The 19,309-nt window shown below is 42.4% G+C and overlaps 1 protein-coding gene and 1 non-coding gene across 9 annotated transcripts in view; both read left to right on the top strand.

The window, feature by feature from the left end:
• SP140 (SP140 nuclear body protein) overlaps positions 1–19,309 on the top strand; it is a 79,238-nt gene that overhangs the window by 10,710 nt on the left and 49,219 nt on the right. For 6 of the 8 annotated variants that reach the window (XM_013973213.2, XM_013973217.2, XM_013973218.2 and 3 more), the window contains 7 exons: positions 5,153–5,330; positions 6,680–6,848; positions 9,119–9,202; positions 11,648–11,731; positions 13,755–13,823; positions 14,852–14,923; positions 18,865–18,948. In XM_013973213.2, the coding sequence (XP_013828667.2) occupies positions 5,153–5,330; positions 6,680–6,848; positions 9,119–9,202; positions 11,648–11,731; positions 13,755–13,823; positions 14,852–14,923; positions 18,865–18,948 (740 nt within the window). The remainder of the gene's footprint in view (positions 1–5,152; positions 5,331–6,679; positions 6,849–9,118; positions 9,203–11,647; positions 11,732–13,754; positions 13,824–14,851; positions 14,924–18,864; positions 18,949–19,309) is intronic. The other 2 variants (XM_018058490.1, XM_013973216.2) reach the window with 1 other exon arrangement.
• Positions 9,527–9,598, top strand: TRNAS-GGA. The gene has a single exon. It is a non-coding gene; the product is annotated as a tRNA-Ser (tRNA).

Here is a 19,309-nt window from a genome sequence, read left to right as displayed (position 1 = left end):
GAAAGGGTTTTCCACAAAATCCCCAGGGTCCCCAGACCACACTTTGAGAATTACTGTTGTAAAACAATTTTGAGATGTACTTTTTGTTTTCAAATGAAATTTACAGTTTTTAGACATTAGTATTTTAGCTGGTTTTAGTAATGCCTTCCACTTCTTGTATAACAGAACTTGTGGGTATTGATTTCCTGATTCCCTTATTATAGACATCAGCAAATAATTTGTCCCAGACCGTGTGTCAGTAAGATTGGAGTAGATTATCGTATTGTAATGAGCTTCCCCAACGGCTTAACGGGTAAAGAATCCGCTTGCAACACAAGAGCCACAGGAGATGCAGGTTCGATCCCTGGGTTAGGAAGATCCTGTAGAAGAGGAAATGCTGACCCATTCTAGCATTCTCTTGCCTGAAAAAAAATCCCATGGATCAAGAAGCCTGGTGGGCTACAGTCCAAAGGGTTACAAAGCCTCGGACATGACCGAGCCACTAAGCACCACGGCGCGTTCCTTTGGAACAGACAGTTCTAAAAATCTCACGGGTCCCTGGCTGCTTCAGGGACTCCTCATCCAGGACTGTCTCTGACTGGTGAAGAGCCAGCATCCAAAGTGACAGCCACCACAGCAAGCTGAGGTACGGTGAGCACGGCTCACACATGCTGGCTCCGAATTCCTCTCCCAAAGTGACACCCATCAGCACAAGAAGACAAGAAGGTGCAACCCTACCTTTGCCCAGAAGGAAGGAACTTGGAGGGCTTCCCTGGTGGCTCTGACAGTACAGAATCCGCCTGCAATGCAGGAGACCGGGGACACCTGGGTTCGATCCCTGGGTTGGGAGGATCCCCCGGAGGAGGGCGTGGCAACACACTCCAGTATTTTGCGTAGAATCCCATGGACAGAGGAGCCTGGCTACTACTGTCCATGGGGTCACAAAAAGCTGGACACACTGAGCAACTGAGCACACACACAAAGAATATTGAGCATTGAAAACTGTGTGGCCAACAAAGAAAGCACGCGAGTGATGTGTTTTCTGAGCCTCGGTACAGCTATTTTCCTTTCACATTTCACACACGAATGACTGAACAGGGCATATGTGTTTACTCATTTCCTTTTAATTCTGAATCTATACACTTGCATGCGAAGAGTTGACTCATTGGAAAAGACTCTGATGCTGGGAGGAATTAGGGGCTGGAGGAGAAGGGGACGACAGAGGGTGAGATGGCTGGATGGCAACACTGACTCGATGGACGTGAGTCTGGTGAACTCCTGGAGTTGGTGATGGACAGGGAGGCCTGGCATGCTGCGATTCATGGGGTTGCAGAGTCAGACACGACTGAGTGACTGAACTGAACTGAACTGAACACACTTGCATAACTGTTTTAGACAGTCAGATGTTTCAAATTTGCTTTCCCTTTCTCCTTTACAATTCTTTTCCAGCTATGTTCTGGAAAAATTCTGTTGTCTTTATTTTATGATCATTTTAGTTAAACTTTTTTTTTTTTAGTTCAGTAATCTTTTAAAATTTCCAGGCCCATTATCTTATTTTCTGGTCTTTTCTTCTTGGCATCCTGGACATAATATCGTTTCCTATGTGTATGAAAATTTTTGTTGTTGGTTTTTTTTAAGAAACTCTGTTTCCTATAACATTTCTGTTTATGCTGGAGTAATTTTTGCTCTCTGATCATCTTGGTTCTGTCCTTTCATGCTGTTGGTTTCCATAAATGGCTGTGGTCTGTAATTGTTTGCTCATTCTTAAGGGCAAGGCACTGATAAGCTAGCTTGGGACTCCATTTAATGAGATGGGCTTGAAAACTTGTGGCTTTTCTGGGTGAATCCCCAATGCCGAAAGGCGAGGAAGTTTTTTTTCCTGAGTCATTTACAGTTTTCTTAAGAAGAAACCTCTAGTCTCCTGCCTAGATGGAGAAGTTCTATGTTGGGTCAGGGAGGACTAAGGGAGCACATTGATTTATATTTTCTCCTTTCAAACAGTCCCTCTCTTTTCATCCTTGTGTCTTCTTCCCTGCCTGCTCTACCTCCCCAGGGGCCTCTAGGGCACACTGGGCCCCTCTCTGACCCCTGGGAGCATCCACCACCAGTAATAGTGATCACTTTTTCAGACTTTGGTTAAAGTATCCCATCTAATCCTTTTCTCTTGGTGATTATGACTTTAATTCCTTTACTAATGTTTTATAGGACTCTCTAGCGAGAGAGGAGAAAAACACTTGTTTTCAACTAACTATCTTTAACCAGAAGTCTTTTTCATTTTTTAAGGAATTCAATGAAGAAATAGATTTTTTGTCTATCATGATGTGTATTTGGAGAATGGGAAGTTCCAATGACCCTCTTACAGTGGGATAAAAAATAATCCTATGAGTCTATATACCTTTTAGCAACACCAAGAAGTGGATTAAGAAATTATCAGCAAGGGAAACAATTTATCAACCAAGAATCAGAATTACAAAGCTTTTTGAGTCCTAAAATTACTTCTCAGAGATGTGGTTATATCTGAAATCCAGAGCTCTTATAGTTCTTCGTGCATATAACACTTCCACAGACAGGTTAAGATACAGAACAACCCTGTCCTAGTTTTGAATATTCACACACACCTCTATATCAGACCAAAGAAAAAGACATATTCTCAATATTTAGTTGAAACTTTATCAGAGAAGAGTCTTCGACCTAATTTTATGATGTGGAATGCCATTCCTGCCTCTGCAGTTACAGATGGGAGTGGCCTATTTCTTTTATACCTTCCAGAGATTCCTTCTATTCGTTATTAACTAAGAAGACTTTCAGTTCAGCGGTAGATTGTGTAGTATTATCTCAGCCAATTTTTTATTTCTTTGTAACTTTTTTTTGATGATGTGTATTTGTCAGAATTCTTCAGAGAAACAGAATCAATAGGCTGTAGTGTGTGTGTGTGTGTGTGTAGAGAGAGAGATCTATTAATAAGGAATCGTCTCACACAATAATGGAGGCCAGCAAGTCCGAAGTCTTATGGGCCAGCAGCCCAGAGACCCTGCAGAGTATCTGAAAGTAGTCAGCTGGAGAATTCCTTCTTAGTCAAGGAGGTTGCTCTTTTTGTTTTGTTCAGGCCTTCAACTGATTGGATGAGGCCCAGCTCACATTATGTAGGGCAAACTGCTTACTCAAATTTCACAAATTTAATATAAAATAGTAGTCTTATCCTCCCAAACCCTCCATTTTGACACATAAAATTAACCATCACAATATCATTATAAATTCCTATGAAGCTTTATCATTTTAAATTTCAATATTTTCCAAAGAGAGTTTGGGTGAAAGTCTCTTTACGGTAGTTTTAAGTAGCACAGGGTGAACTCTTTCTAGGTGCAGGTCTTCCTTAAGCCCAGTATGTTCTATTGCACCCTTGATTATTCTCTAAATTAAATAGAGTCCATCTATTCTGGTCCTTTCACAAGAGCATAGTTTTATCCATGTGGACTCTCCACTGAATATCTATCATCAAAAAGGCAAATAACACATGTTGGTGGGGATGTAGAGAAAAGGGAGCCTTCCTATATTGCTGATGTAAATTGGTGCAGCCGTTGTAGAAAACAATATGTAATTTCCTCAAAAAACTAAAAATAGAAATACAATATGACTCAGCAATTTCACCCTTGGGTATATATCTGAAAAAAGCAATAACACCAATTTGAAAGATATATACACCCTAGTTCTTCTAGCGGCATTAGTTGCAATTGTCTTTATATATATATATATATATATATATATATATATATATATATATATGGCTTCCCTGGAGCCTCAGATGGTAAAGAATCTATCTGCCTGAAATGCAGGAAACTCGGGTTCAATCCCTAGGTCAGGAAGAATCCTGTGGAGAAGGGAATGGCTACCCACTCCAGTATTCTTGCCTGGAGAATCCCATGGACAGAGAAGGCTGGTGGGCTACAGTCTATGGGAGTTGCAAAGAACCGGAGATGACTGAAGGATTAATACTTTAACTTTCTTTTCATATATATATATATCCATATATATATGGAATACTGTGTGCTGTGCTGTGCTTAGTCACTCGACCTTTGTGACCCCATGGACTGTAGCCCACCAGGCTCCTCTGTCCATGGGATTCTCCAGGCAAGGATACTGGAGTGCGTTGCCATTACTTTTTCCATATGGAATACTACTCAGCAATAAATAATGAATGACATTTTGCCAGTTGCCACAACATATATGGATACTGAGTGAAGTAAGTCAGACAGAGAAAGACAAATACTGGATGATATCACTTACATATGGAATCTAAAAAATATGACCAACTAATGAATATAACAAAGAAGAAGCAGATTCATAGATTTAGAAATCAAACTAGTGATTACCAGTGGGGAGAAATGGGGGGGAGGGAATTTAGAGTGCAAGACTGGGAGATACAAACTATTGAGTATAACATAGGCTACAATGATGTATTGTACAACATGGGGAATTATAGATAGTATTTTTCATAACTGTAAATAGAATGCAACCTTAAAAAATTGTATAAAAATATATGCAGTAAATATTCATGTAGAAGAAAGAATAGTCATGATAATATACCATTTCATATGTAAAAGCTTTCAGAAGCTATAAAAAAAAGAAAATAAAATCTAAGGAAAGTTATGACCAACCTAGACAGCATATTAAAAAGCAGAGACGTTACTTAGCCAACAAAAGTCCATTTAGTCAGAGCTATGGTTTTTCCAGTGGTCATGTATGGATGTGAGAGTTGGACTGTGAAGAAGGCTGAGCGTCGAAGAATTGATGCTTTTGAACTGTGGTGTTGGAGAAGACTTTTGAGAGTCCCTTGGACTGCAAGGAGATCCAACCAGTCAATCCTAAAGGAGATCTGTCCTGGGTGTTTATTGGAAGCTGAAACTCCTATACTTTGGCCACCTGATGTGAAGAGCTGACTCATTTGAAAAGACCCTGATGCTGGAAAGATTGAGGGCAGGAGGAGAAGGGGACGACAGAGGATGAGATGGTTGGATGGCATCACCAACTCGATGGACATGGGTTTGGGTGGACTCAGGGAGATGGTGATGGACAGGGAGGCCTGGTGTGCTGCAGTTCTTGGGGTCGCAAAGAGTCGGACACGACTGAGCAACTGAACTGAACTGAACTTTCATATCGTGTCTTTGTTTCTCAGGATAATCACGGGGGACGTGAACCTGGAGGAGCAGCACCCAGAGGAGCAGCGCTGCTATGAGTTCGTATTCAGGCTCTTCAGAGAAAATAAGGTGGAGATCGCAAGTGCCATACCAAAGCCATTTCCTTTTCTCATGGGCCTGCGAGATCGGGGCTTCATCTCTGAGTCAATGTTCGAGGTAAGTGAGGGGAATTCCCTCTTGATAACCAGACCCGCACTATATTCTGCCAAATTTAAAATGCAATGAACAGGCTAAAGGGCCTCCTTTGAACAGGGACCTTCGCCATCCTGCCAGTTGGGAGGGGACAGGAGAAGCAGCATCACAGACAATATTCCTTCTTCTGTCGTAAATGGAGTGGGCCGCGGTGATGGAAACGTGGCAACACGAAATGGGAATGAGACACGGGTGGGAGCGTCTCAGGTCCACTGACACAATGTGACAGCAATAACGAAGCAAAGCGAATAAGTGAGCTGGCCAACATTCCATCACAAAGCCCTCTTCTTTTACACGCTTGAATCTGAGGTGAATGAACTCACAGGGAAGTTGTGTCACGTTAGGAAGAGTTCGGAACACGGTGTGCTTGCTGCTGTCTCCAAACCGTCTGTTGTTCTTCAGACATTTCTGGATGGGGAATGCGCTGTGGGCCTTCCTGGGAATCTGGGGGCAAGTCATCGTTTTGTCTTTGTGAATTTTCTTTGCCCTTTGGCCATGTTCGTAGGAGTGGAGAGTGGTTGCCAGGTTTCCTGGAAGCGAGGGCAGTGGTTATTGTCTGGTCAACAAATGGCCACTCAATACCAGTAAGGACCACTCCTGCATCCTGGCCAGGCTCTTAAAGTCCCCACACCACATTCAACTTTGAACTTATTTTCATTCTACAGAATTGCTCTCTTAAATGGACATCAGTGTCAGAGAGGCAAGTTAACAAAATAAGAGTCTATTCTTAAGATGGAGGATATTTTCGATGTCATCCAAATATATGCAGTGAAAGTGAAAGTTGCTCAGTGGTATCTGCCTCTTTGTGACCCCGTGGACTATACAGTCCATGGAATTCTCCAGGCCAGAATACTGGAGTGGGTAGCCATTCCCTTCTCCAGGGGATCTTCCCAACCCACAGATTGAACCCAAGTCTCGCGCATTGCAGGCGAATTTTTTACCAGCTGAACCACAAGGGAAGCCCGAGAATACTGGAGTGGATGGTGGTGGTGGTGTAGTTGCTAAGATGTGTCCAACTCTTGCAATTGCATGGACTGTAGCCCGCCATGCTCCTCTGTCCATGAGATTCTCCTGGCAAGAATACTGGAGTGGGTTGCCATTTCCTTCTCCAGGGGATCTTCCCAGCCTAGGAATTGAACTGGGGTCTCCTGCATTGCAGGCAGATTCTTTACCAACTGAGCTATCAGGAACCAATCCAAATATACATAACATTCTAACACTTCACCAGGGAACAAATTTGTTTATTTCTGATCTGAGTCTCCCATAACCCATACACTCAAAGCTACATAATTCTCCATTCAATATTTTTCAAGAATTTTCAAGAAGCTTGTAGAAATCTGGTCCCAGTGGAAAGTGTGATGTACAAAGCTCTCAGTGAGCTGGAGAAGAAATTTGACAAGACGGTTCTGGAAGCCCTGTTCAGCAAGGTTAACCTGAAGGCCTATCCTGATTTACTTCAGATTTGCAATAGCTTCAAAAACGGTAATTAGAGCTTTCAATAACTTTTGGGGACTCAAGTCTACTTCATTCACTGATTCATTCATTCGCTTTTCATGTATTTGAAAGTTATTTTACTGAGTGACTACCTAGTGGCAGGTAAAATGGGAAAGAAAACATACATAATCTGTGTCTCCATGGAGCTTACACGTAATAGGGGTGACCCTTAACCCAGTAATGCTGCAAATGATTGCTCAGCCAGGATCTATATTTGAAGCTGAGAAGCATAGGATTTCAGTCTCTACTTCTTTGGAGGGAGGCATGAATTATGCCCTTTTGTTGGAAAGGAAGGCGCCTTCCCTAATACTTGCAGACACGCTCAAAGATGAAAAGATTTTCTTTGTAGGAAAAAATTTGTCATTCGGGGCAGTTGCTTGCCAGCTTACTTCCTAACAGAGTGGAGAACTTGCAGGAGAAGCCCAGTTCCTACCCATGCAATGGGGAGGGGCAGCATGGGAAAGCTATATCAGGCAAAAGAAACAGTAGGCTTGCAGAACCACATGGCTACAAAAGGGAGCATGGGTGGGAGGTTTTGGAAGCCCCTTCTGGAAAGGGGAGTTGGAGGGGATTTTTATAGATTGGACATCCTGTATTAAGGAATTTGAAATTTATTATTTGAGAAATAAAGAAGTAATATAAGATTTTTGAGCAGAGATAAAGTAAAAGAAGTCAGTATAAAGGATGGGATGTGTTTATTTGTGAAAATTATGCCTTGTAAAATAAGAGCTATCTCATTTCCACAGTGCTATATTGAAGTCCAAAAAAGAAATAAAGAAAAGCCACAAATTTCAAGTCAATACTATATTTGTAACCATGGTGTCCCCAGGCCATGGGTAGGAAGGGAAAGGTGATTACCTTTACTGCCCACGTCTCAGAGTCTCTGACCTTCTTCTAATGCCATAAGGATTCTCCCCCCTGGACCCCAGCATGCACTTTATGTGTGTTAATTTATGGGGCTTCCTGTGCTGAGATGTCCTACCCACCAGGCTTGCCACTGCCTAGCTCCTGGTCCTAATGCAGCTGCCCACCTGCCCCCAGAGGAGGTTGTTGCTGGTACCTTCCAGGCCCAGCTGTCCACAGGAGCTTAGGGTCAGCAGCCTGGAGCCAAGATGCTGGTAGGAGGGGTCAGAGAAACTCCCCCCTCCCTGCCCCCACTCCCATCACTGAAATGCCTGCTTCTGGAGCCTCCTTACCTTTCTAAAACCTCTCACCCACACAGCATTTGCCCGCCATGTCCTCTTCCAAAGCCGGCCTGGGCATGAAGTCAAGGTGTCCTGGAGATGGAAAAAGCATCTCTTACTGCCCTGAACCCTCAGTGGGTATTGCCCCCCCGCCACCCCCGCCCCTGGAGGTGTGCTCCTGCCATCCATCCTTCTAGCAGCATCTTCTGTCAGAGTCTTTCTCTATTTCTTCAGTGTTTTTTCCTCATATCTTGTGAGTCTTGCTTTTCCAACTATGTGTGCTGAGTCACCTTGAAATGCAGTTTTGATGTAGGGGTGCCTTGGCCTGGTTTCTCGTGCTTGTTACCATCTCCTGGGTCACTGGTACAGCTTGGCAATGTTTGCTTCCTGTTTGTGCCGTTCATAAAATAGTCACTTCCTGTCTGTGTCTTTCAGACAGTGTCTTTCCCTGCTTCCTGGATCTCTCCCCACCCATCCCACCGCAGGGAAATACGAGTTTCTCTTCAGTGTTGTGTCTCTATAAGCAGATCTTCCTCCCTGGCCCACAGTCTTTTTTCCTTCCTTCCTTCTTCTCTTCCTCCATTCTTTCCTTCCTTCCTTTCTCTCTTCTTTTTAAAATCTTCACCTTCTAAAGACGTTGGGGCTTGTCTTCTGTAACATAGGTCTATTTCTTTAGAAACATTACCTCTCTCTTGAAGAAATCCTTCTGCTTCTTCCCTAGTCTTAGTCGCACATGGAATTTACAAAGCACATTCCACATTCATTATTTATTTTAAATTGGCTTTCATTGTTTCCTGATCATTTGGAAAGGGGGTTGACCACTGTTTACAACTTTCCACTGTCTATTCTTTTTTAAACCTTGAGAGGGGTGTTCAGTGTGGAACAGCTGTAAGATTACAGGGCAACATCAAGCCTCACAGGCCTTGAGAGACCCACTGAAGCCCAGGGTTCCCTGAGGGCTGGAAGGGTTTCCCTGAACTGTGGAAGTCAAGGATGTGCCTGGATGCATAACTGTGAGATGCAACTCCTGGTCCCCATCTAAGATCTCTACTTGTCTTTCCTTTCTCTTCTCAGTGATTCATGACAACTTCTATTACCAAACCATTGATGAAGGAGAGACAAAGGAGATGCTCAACTTACAATTAAACCATGAACAAGGTAATTCTGACTTGACAGAAGCTTGTTGTCTCATCTGCTAAGAAAGAAGGAGATCAGAGGTCAGGGGACTGAGCTCTTGGTGCAGCAGGAGATGAGGAAACCAGAGCAGCAGTGTGTGTATGGGCTCCAGTTAAGCAACCAGATCTGGAATCCAAGAATATTAGCAGGCAGCTGTGACAACCGAAAAGGCAGAACATAAATCTGAGAGAGGTCTCACTGTGACCATGAGGCAGAATTAAGGGGAAGAACTGATAGCAGTCCAGTTCCGTGAGTTAGGAACTCAGTGGACCTGGGAAAGGATAGGGTTTGGTATTATTTCGCACTTCCCTGGTGGCTCAGAGGTTAAAGTGTTTGCCTGGAATGCAGGAGACCCAGGTTCGATCCCTGGGTCGGGAAGATCCCCTGGAGAAGGAAATGGCAACCCACTCCAGTACTCATGCCTGGAGAATTGCATGGAGGGAGGAGCCTGGTGGGCTACAGTCCATGGGGTCGCAAAGAGTCAGACATGACTGAGCGAATTCACTTCACTTCACTTCACTTCTTTGGTATTATTTGGACTTCTCTGGTGGCTTAGATGGTAAAGAATCCACCTACCAATGCAGGAGACCCAGGTCTGATCCCTGGGTCAACAAGATCCCCTGGAGGAGGAAATGGCAACCCACTCCATTTATCTGGCCTGAAAAATCCCATGGGCAGAGGAGACTGGAGGCTACAGTCCACGGGGTTGCAAAGAATCGGACATGACTGAGTGTGTAACATACAGAGATAGAGAAGTCCAAAGAGGAAGCCTTTGATGTGTCAAAAGAAGGAACTACTGTAACGTTCGCCATAATAAAAGAGAGGAGGAGAGAAAGAAGTAATTGTATGCAGAAGAAAATGTGGAGGAAATAATGTTTTGTAGAAAAGCAGAAAAGGAAAAGGGAAGGAGTAAAAAGGAAAGAAGAGAACCAAGGGCAGTAATAAATTTCTAACAGTTACAACACACAACATCCATGAACAAGTAGACACAGTCAACAATTGACATGGATCAACCTGTTAAATGCTCACATATGCAATATGTAATTTTCTAACCAATATGCACGGTTTCTAACTCTTTAATCATTTCATTCATATTATTACTAATACTTATTCATTCAAAGATATTAATTGAAAATTATGATTTCTTTCTAAGTTACTGTAATTCAAATATTTCTTTATCAGGAGCATCCCACTTAATTCTCATAACAATCCTGTCATAAGGGTTTTGTTACTCCCACTTTTCAGGAGAAGAAACAGAGGTGTGAAGGTAGCTAGAGATTTAGCGAGTGAAAACTCCCTTGAAACCCAGGAAAACTGTCTCCATCCTTAAGCTAAATGGTCAACAGTAAATTTAATTATTTGTTAAATGTTGGTTGTTTTTTTTTCCCCCCTTGGAAATGACCAGTGCAAGAAAAAACTGCAGAATGGCTTTGCAGAATACCATGAATATGTATCTTTAATTTGTGTTTATACCTCAAAGATTACGTATTTTAGACATGTATTAATACATTTATGTAACAGTTTGATGTATTTAATAATAATACCTATTCTTTTGAATGATGACCAATTGCTAAAAGTATAAAATGTACATTAAAAAGTACAAAGTATGTAAAAAATATATTTAGAGGTTCATCTACTACTGGGAATAATGGAAATGAGAAGGTGGTGGATGGATTCATAACAGTTATTAGTAAAGAGTAAAAGGCTCATCACATAGAATGATGGAGAAAGTACAAAGAATTCCTATGAATGAATAATAAAAAAACACCACCAATTTTAAAAAGTGACAGAAGTCTTGAAGAGACATTTCACTCAGAAGATATAAAATGGCCAATAAGGACATAAGCGAAGTGAACATTAGTCCCCGGGGAAAAGCCACAACAAGCTACCATTTGGTTATTAGAATTGCAAAAATTAAAAATACTGACAACACCAAATGCTGGTGGGACCTATGGAGCAGCTAGAACTCCTTTATGTATGTTGCTGGTTTGAATATAAAGTGATATAACCACCTTGAAAAACTGTTTAGCCATCTCTTATAAAGTTAAACACAACCCACCACCCAGCAGTTCCACTCCTAGGTATATTATCATGAGGAATGAAAACGTATGTTCATACAAAGATTTGTACAGCAATGTTATTGTAGCTTTATTCCTAATAGCTAAAATCTGGAACCAATTCAAATTTTCATCAATAAGAGAGGGAATAAACTGTGATATATTTATTAAATGCAATATTATTCAGCAATATAAGGAATGAACTATTGATATATGTAACCACAAAGATGAATCTCAGAAACATGTTGAGAAAAAGAAGCCAGTTACAGAAGGACACACTGTGTGATCATATTCATGTGAGCATCCCTACAGACAAGTCTCTTCTCTGGATACTGCCTGAGTTCTGTCATTTCTTTGTTGCTCTCTTTAGTGTCCTTGGAACACTCATCTCTCCAAACGAACAGTGTAAGAGGATTTGAAAGTATGCCCAGACTACTGCCATATTATAGGCAAGGTAACTATTATTTAATTTGTCAATTTCAATTTTGTATTAAATCTTTGTTTTCTTGTCTTCATGGAAGCAAAGCCTACCTTCTGTCTCCTATCCTAAGCCTCTGCCAGATCCCACTTCTACCTGCACTCACCTGCTCATAGATGGAACAGAGACAATGAGAAAAGGAAACTGAACTCCTGAGTAGGTGGAGCATCCATTGATAGAGGATATAAAAAAAGAAAATGGAAAAAGTATATAAGGCATAGATATGTGACCAGTTACAGGAATGGATCCAGTTTTCCAAAAGGAACATAAAATCCTACCCTTCCAGGCTGAGATAGGAGATAGTTTTCAGTTAGGTTCACAGAACAGTTAAGAGAAAATGTGGAACATCAAGCCATGTCACGTTCATGTGGGAGAGCTGGCCAGTTGGAGGTCCCTGGGACTGTAATCAGAGTCCAAGAGGAGAGTTTTGGAGATGATGAGAGGGCAGAACTTGGAGGATGAAATCACGCAGAAAGACAGAAGTTGAGTAGCATTGAGAGACAGAGGTCAAGGTAAAGTGGGAGGAACAGAAAGGGAAGGGGAGCAAGTGTAGGACACAGCAGAGGAGAGATAAACTGAAAAATCTCCAAAGAATCTGAGATAAAAATTGAGAGCCAAAAATATAGAAAGAGAAAGAGCAAGAGGAAAATATCAATGCTAGAAATTGGGAAAAGTCAGACAGAAGTACAAAGGTAACTGTGTAGTGAAATAGTTGGAGAATGGATAGAAAACAGGTTGAGTGAAAAGAGGATAAAAGAGAGAGAGGAACAGATCAGGACATTGCAGGCTCGAGGTAAGGGCACTGGGTGTAAGCAACTTGGGGCACACGGGTTGGCAACATCAGCTGTGAGTTTTCAGATCAAACTGTCCTTAATCAGCAAAGTGGCACTTGTAAAATACTCAGGTTGAAAAAGCCCTCTCCCCGAATATTCCAATGATTCCTAAGACCAAATCACCACCCTAGATTGTCTTCAGAGTGCATTTATCAATGGACTCAAAGACCATCGTCCGCTAGACATAGGCACTTGAGTTCTTTCAAGAATTTTAAACTTGGCGCTTCAGGATTGAAAGTAGCTTCTTCATTGCTCAAGCTAGATCTAACTCCTCTTCAGCATGCGTGTCTCAATGATGGGTCACTATTGTCTCATGGGTTTTCACGTTGGAAGTCTAGGTGTCTCCAGGACTCCTCTTGCTCTCAAATATATGCCTGTTACTCATCCAGCATAGTCATCTCTCTTCTAGAATAACTCGCACCTGTCCAATCTGTCACACCCTCAAGTCTTGAATCCAGATCTCTGTCATGGTTCTCAAAACAGGTTCTATTCATAACTTTCCTCTAACCTTGCTCCCATCAAATGTGTCATTTTTACTTCTACTGGGACCTTTGAAAATGAAAATTAGGTTGTGTTCCTACATACTTTCTTACTACACTAAGGATTAAATATATATTCCTCTGAGTGGCATCCGTGATCACCCAAGGTGAGCCCCAGGTCTATTTTCCCAGCCTCATCACCTGCCTCCTACACTGTTAATTCAATACAGGATAAACTTTTTTCCCCCAGTAATTTTATTTTTTAAATTTGTATTTTTTTCATTTAAAAATTTTTTAAGGAAATATAGTTGATTTACAATTTTGAGTTAGTTTCAGCCAATCACTTTGCTGATTCAGATAAATAATCTGCCTGTCAATGCAGAAAGCACAAGAGACACGGGTTCAGTCCCTGGGTCAGGAAGATCCCCTGGAGAAGGGAATGGCAACCCGCTCCAGTATTCTTGCCTGGAAATTTTCATGGACACAGGAGCTTGGTTTGCTATAGTCCATGGGGTTGCAAAAGAGCTGGACATGACTTGAGTGCAATATGGCATGGCATGGCAGGTTGTTTTGGGGAGCAGGGCTTTCCAGTTTCTCAGCCTTTCTTGAATTTCCAGTTATTTTCTTGCTGTGATTCTTCCTTGGTCATAAATTGAAATGCTTGTGGGATCGCAATCTTTTCTGCAGAGAACAGCAACGCCTGGGATGAAGAATGGCCCCAGGAAGCCTCAAGCTTCTCACCAAGATGTGTGCTAGGTAAGGATGGGGAGGAACTGCCAGCCAAGGGTGTCAGATGGCTGAATTCACAGCAGGTGTTTATTGAGTGTACTCCACAGTCAAAAGATCTACAGTGTCCTGAAATTCTATGAGTCCATAACAGCATAAGTAACATAACAAACAGCACAAATATTCCTAGTGCATTCTAGCAGCAATAGGCTGAAGAAAAGGGATGTCTCTCATAGCTATGAATAGCAAAAAATTGCATTAATACCGACCCACCTTTTATCTTCTCTAGAGAATACAACCTCAGTATTTTTCTGTTTGCTTATAATGCTATTATTTTGTTATATGTTGTTTGCTTATATACTTTGTTTGCTTATAATGCTAACTTTGGAAACCTCCCTCCCCAAAGAAACATGTCCTCCAGATCAATTGCTTCCAAGTTTAAAGTGCAATTTTTGTCAACCAATAATATTATTTATTATGTGACTATTATTTTTCAAAGAATCTTGGCAAACAAGGTATCATTCTTACCTCCACAAAGCTATGGATGTAAACGGATGGACTGTTACTTATTCCTATTGTACAGGTAAAGAAATAGCAGCACTGAAGTGCGTAAGGGTCTTTTAGCAGTTCAAAACAAGCTAAACAAGCTAGGGAACCAGCATCCTCGATGACTGACCATGGTGACTGCTGTATAGGGCTGGCAGAGAGTCAGGGCAGCTAAAACCTAGACAGAAAGACTGTCACGAGTAGGAAAACTGATAAAGAATGTTGAAGGGCAAAGAAGAAAAAGCCCAGAGGGTAAATGAGGTGTGTGATCCTTCATGGCACAGAAATGACCATGTGTGAGGACAAAAAAATGAAGAGAAAGGTGACTGGGGGCTAAAGAGAAGGAAAACAGGCAGAGCAAGGCTCCAGCGGGTCTTAAGTGAAGTCCTTGAACAGCAGTATTGTTTTCCCAAGGAGAAGCTCACCCGAGCACTGGACATCGGAATTCAGCATCATCCATGGTCTGTTCCCCATCACAATGTCTGGTTGGTCTTTTCTGTGTTTCTCTTCAGTTTCCTCTGAGCACAAATTTCTCCAAAGGACCAGCAAAGGCAATTCTGAAGAGATGCCCAAACTGCAGCCAGGTAAACGGGGAGCTGGGAAACAATGGACATAGTGGCTGACTTTATTTTGGGGGCTCCAGAATCATTGCAGATGCTGATTGGAGCCATGAATTAAAAGACGCTTACTTCTTGGAAGGAAAGTTATGACCAACCTAGACAGCATATTAAAAAGCAGAAACATTACTTCACCAACAAAGATCCATCTAGTCAAGGGTATGGTTTTTCCAGTAATCACGTATGTATGTGAGAGTTGGACTATAAAGAAAGCTGAGCACCAAAGGATTGATGCTTTTGAACTGTGGTGTTGGAGAAGACTCTTGAGAGTCCCTTGGACTGCAAGGAGATCCAACCAGTCCATCCTAAAGGAGATCAGTCCTGAGTGTTCATTGGAAGGACTGATGTTGAAGCTGAAACTCCAATAGTTTGGCCACCTGATGTGAAGGGCTGACTCATTTGAAAAGACTCTGATACTGGGAAAGATTGAGCGCAGGAGGAGGAAAGGACAACATAGGATGAGGTGGTTGGATGGCATCACCAACTCAACGGACATGAGTTTGGGTAAACTCGGGGAGTTGGTAATGGACAGGGAGGTCTGGTGTTCATGGAGTCACAAAAAGTTGGACACAATGAGCGACTGAACTGAACTGACCTAAATTAAGCGACCAATGAGCTCATTGATTTGTTTACATGTCTGTACACAAGGAACATGTTCCTCCTCCCTCCAAACAGATATACCCGTTTACTCGGCCTCTGATTGTTTTCTTCCACGTAAGGGAGGCAAGGGGGAAAGAGGGGCTACAACCTTAATGGAGGGGCTTCTGGGTGGAGAATTTAAGGGCACAGAATAATAAAAATGTAGGTTGTGGGCACCACGTGGAGTTGCCTACGTAGGTCTAATTTTATTTAAAAGTATGTGGAATCTAAGGCTTCCTGGGTGTTTCAATGGTAAAGAACCCGCCTGCCAATGCAAGAGCCACAGAAGCCACAGGTTCGATCCCTAGGTCGGGAAGATCCCCTGGATGAGGAAATGGCAACCCGCTCAAATATTCTTGCCTGGGAAATTCCATGGAAAGAGGAGTCTGGCAAGCTACAGTCCAAGGAGTTGCAAAGAGTCAGATGTGACTGAGCAACTAAACACGCACGCACGCACATATGAAATCTAAATATGACCAAACTGGAGTTTAGAAGAGAGCAGTCGTTATAAACTTGCCTTCCAGGACTGCATAGGATTAATGAACACTAAGAACAGCAGAGACAAAGAGGAAGTGAATGAAAGAATAAACAGAACTGGGTTAAAGACCTAAATGTAAGGCCAGATACTGTAAAACTCTTACAGGAAAACATAGAACACTCTGCGACGTAAATCCCAGCAAGATCTTTCTTGATCCATTTCCTAGAGTAATGAAAATAAAAAACAAAAGTAAACATGTACATTACCATGTGTAAAATAGATGACCGGTGCAAGTTTGATGCCTGAAGCAGGGCACGCAAAGCCAGTACTCTGAGACAACCCAGAGGGACAGGGTGGAGAGGAAGCTGGGAGGGGGGTTAGGATATGGGGGCTACATATATACCTGTGGCTGATTTTATGTTGATGTATGGCAAAAAAAAATCACAATATTGTATAGTAATTATCCTCCAATTAATAGAAATAATTTTAAAAATTAATAGATGGGTTCTAAGTAAATGTAGAAGTGTTTATGAAAAACAAAACAAAAAGACAACCCTCAGAGTGGGAGAACGTATTTGCAAAAGAAAAAAATGACAAAGGATTTATCTTCAAAATATACAAACAGTTGATGCAACTCAAACTCCTTCGCCCATGGGATTTTCCAGGCAAGAGTACTGGAGTGGGTTGCCATTGCCTTCTCCGAATGATGAAATAGGCAGAAGATATAAATAGACATTTCTCCAAAGGAAACATACAGATAGCCAAAAAAAATAGGAAAAGTGCTCAACATAACTAATTATTAGAGAAATGCAAATCAAAACTACAAGGAGGTATCACAGCACACTGATTAGAATAGTCATCATCAAAAAGCCTACAAACAGTAAATACTGGAGAAGGTGTGGAGAAAAGAGAACTCTCCTACAGTGTTGGTGGGAATGTAAGTTGGTATAGCCACTTGGAGGGACTTCCCTGGTGGTTCACTGGTTAAAAATCTGCCTTGCGGTATAGGGGATGCAGATTCGATCACTGGGTGAGGAACTTAAGATCTCACATGCCATGGAGCAAATAAGCCTACGTGCTACACCTACTGAGCCCAAGTGCTCTGGAGCTTTTGTGCCACAGCTAGAGAACCTGTCAGTCAGTTCAGCCGCTCAGTTGTGTCCATCTCTTTGTGACCCCATGGACCGCAGCACACCAGGCTTCCCTGTCCATCACCGACTCCCAGAGCTTGCTCAAACTCTTGTCCAGGGAGTCGGTGATGTCATCCAACCATCTCATCTTCTGTTATCCCCTTCTCCTCCATGAAATTCTCCAGGTCAAAACACTGGAGTGTGTAGCCTTTCCCTTCTCCAGGGGATTTTCTCCACCCAAGGATCAGTCCCGGGTCTCCTGCATTGCAGGAAGATTCTGTACCATCTGAGCCACCAGGAAAGTCCATACCTTCCCCCAATCACCCTCCCACCACATCCATTCTCTTCAACTCACCTAGATGACCCATTGAAAAGGCAAGTTGGCTTATCTCACTTGCCTACCTTAAATCAACAATTCCTGTCATCATAAGGATTAAATCTTTCCCTTATTTTCCTTTCCATGGCTCCAGCCTCATGCATGCCTCTCTGGCAATGATTCTAAAGTTCATGTAAAACTTTGCGGTACTTTCAATTTTGATGAATTTTTCTCGTTTGAGCCTTTGCACACACTTAGTCCTATTCTGGGAACAGTTTTCTTCGTCGATTCCTCTCTCCATTCTGCTCACTAACTGATGAAATTACATGGAAATTATAGACCATCTCAGAGATACCTTCTCTGATCCCTAGTTCGAGAAAGTAACAGTCTGAGAAATGGGGCGAGGACCAGCATCAAGGAAGGAAGGGGGAGAAAAGGCAGGTGGAAACAGACATGGGAAAAGAAAAAAATTAGGACAAAGAGAAGTACCAAGAGGTTCCAACAGCAAGATACTGAGGTAGAAATAGAAGAAGCAGAAATGTGCAGAAAGACTGGGAATGACGAAGAGAACAAGATTGGGAGACAAGATGTGCAAGGTCCCTTAGAGTTTCCATTAGACTATCGGATTGTGTAAGCCCTCCTCTCACCTTCATGAAACAGTAAGACATGCAAATTGTCATAACCTCTATTTTATGGCCGGGGAAATAAAGCACAGAAAGGCACGGAGGTTACTTTAGCAAGGGCAAGGTAGCAAAGGAAGAGTGGCCACCAGCATCCTGGGTGTGTCCCTGAGGACAGTGGTGTGCAAAGCCAGCTGGCAGTCAGGGTGGGGTCACATGGTCAGCAGAGGAAGAGGAAGCCCCAGGAGTTCTGCAGGTTCTTAAAGGAGTGAATTCGGGTCCAGGAGAAAATTTTAGTTAAGGAGAAATTTATATTGGTGGGGAAGGAAAGGAAACCACTGAGAGATGGGGAGTATAGAAGTGGATCCAATCACTTGTGCTTAAAGAGAAGTAGAAAGGATAATAGGGAAAAGGAGATATACTATCACTGAAAAACAAGCAAACAAACAAACAAACAAAAACCTCAAGACCTGAAAACAAGAGATGAGGAGAGAACAATCAAGTGGATGCACAGCTAGGAAACAGCTGTGTGGCCGTGGAACTGTGGGCAGGACCCTGACAGGGAGACCGAAGGAAAAGAGGTGCAAGCAGATGGCAAAGAAACAGGGTGGCTCTCAGACCAGTGCTTGGGGCAGCCATGTCACTGTCCCATCGTGTTGGCATGAGTGCGCTGAGGTCTGTCCCTGATTGCCCTCCACATCCATCATGCCCTTGTTTCTCCACAGTGACCAGAGATCCTAAAGCTCTCCAAGTGCCTCCTGAAGGAGAACCCAAGAAGGTGCTCAGCCTACTACCAGCAGAGGGAGAAGGTAATTATGATTTAAATTCCTAACTGCTTCAATAAATGGAAAAAAAAATTCTGCATGTTTCTCATCTTGCCATTCTCTTCTTCATAGTCACATACGTACACATGGAATTGTGTCAGTTTCTCTTTTTTTCCCCCAAACTGAGAGAGACTAAGGATAAAGGTGAACTAAGCTGGGTGGGGAGAGCACCCCTGCATGAAGAAGGTAGGGAGACAGGATGTGTCAAAGGTGGCCTGGGGTCCTGAAGTAGAAGTGCCAGGATGACTTCAGCTGCATGTAAAATTCACATTGACGTACGGCAAAAACCATTGTAAAGTAATTATCCTCCAATCAAAATTAATTAATTTAAAAAATCCAATTTGGC

The sequence above is a fragment of the Capra hircus genome, chromosome 2, assembly GCF_001704415.2.
Source record: "Capra hircus breed San Clemente chromosome 2, ASM170441v1, whole genome shotgun sequence".
NCBI lineage: Eukaryota > Metazoa > Chordata > Mammalia > Artiodactyla > Bovidae > Capra > Capra hircus.
Note: the sequence above shows the minus strand (reverse complement) of the source record. Positions and strands in the feature narration are given on the sequence as shown.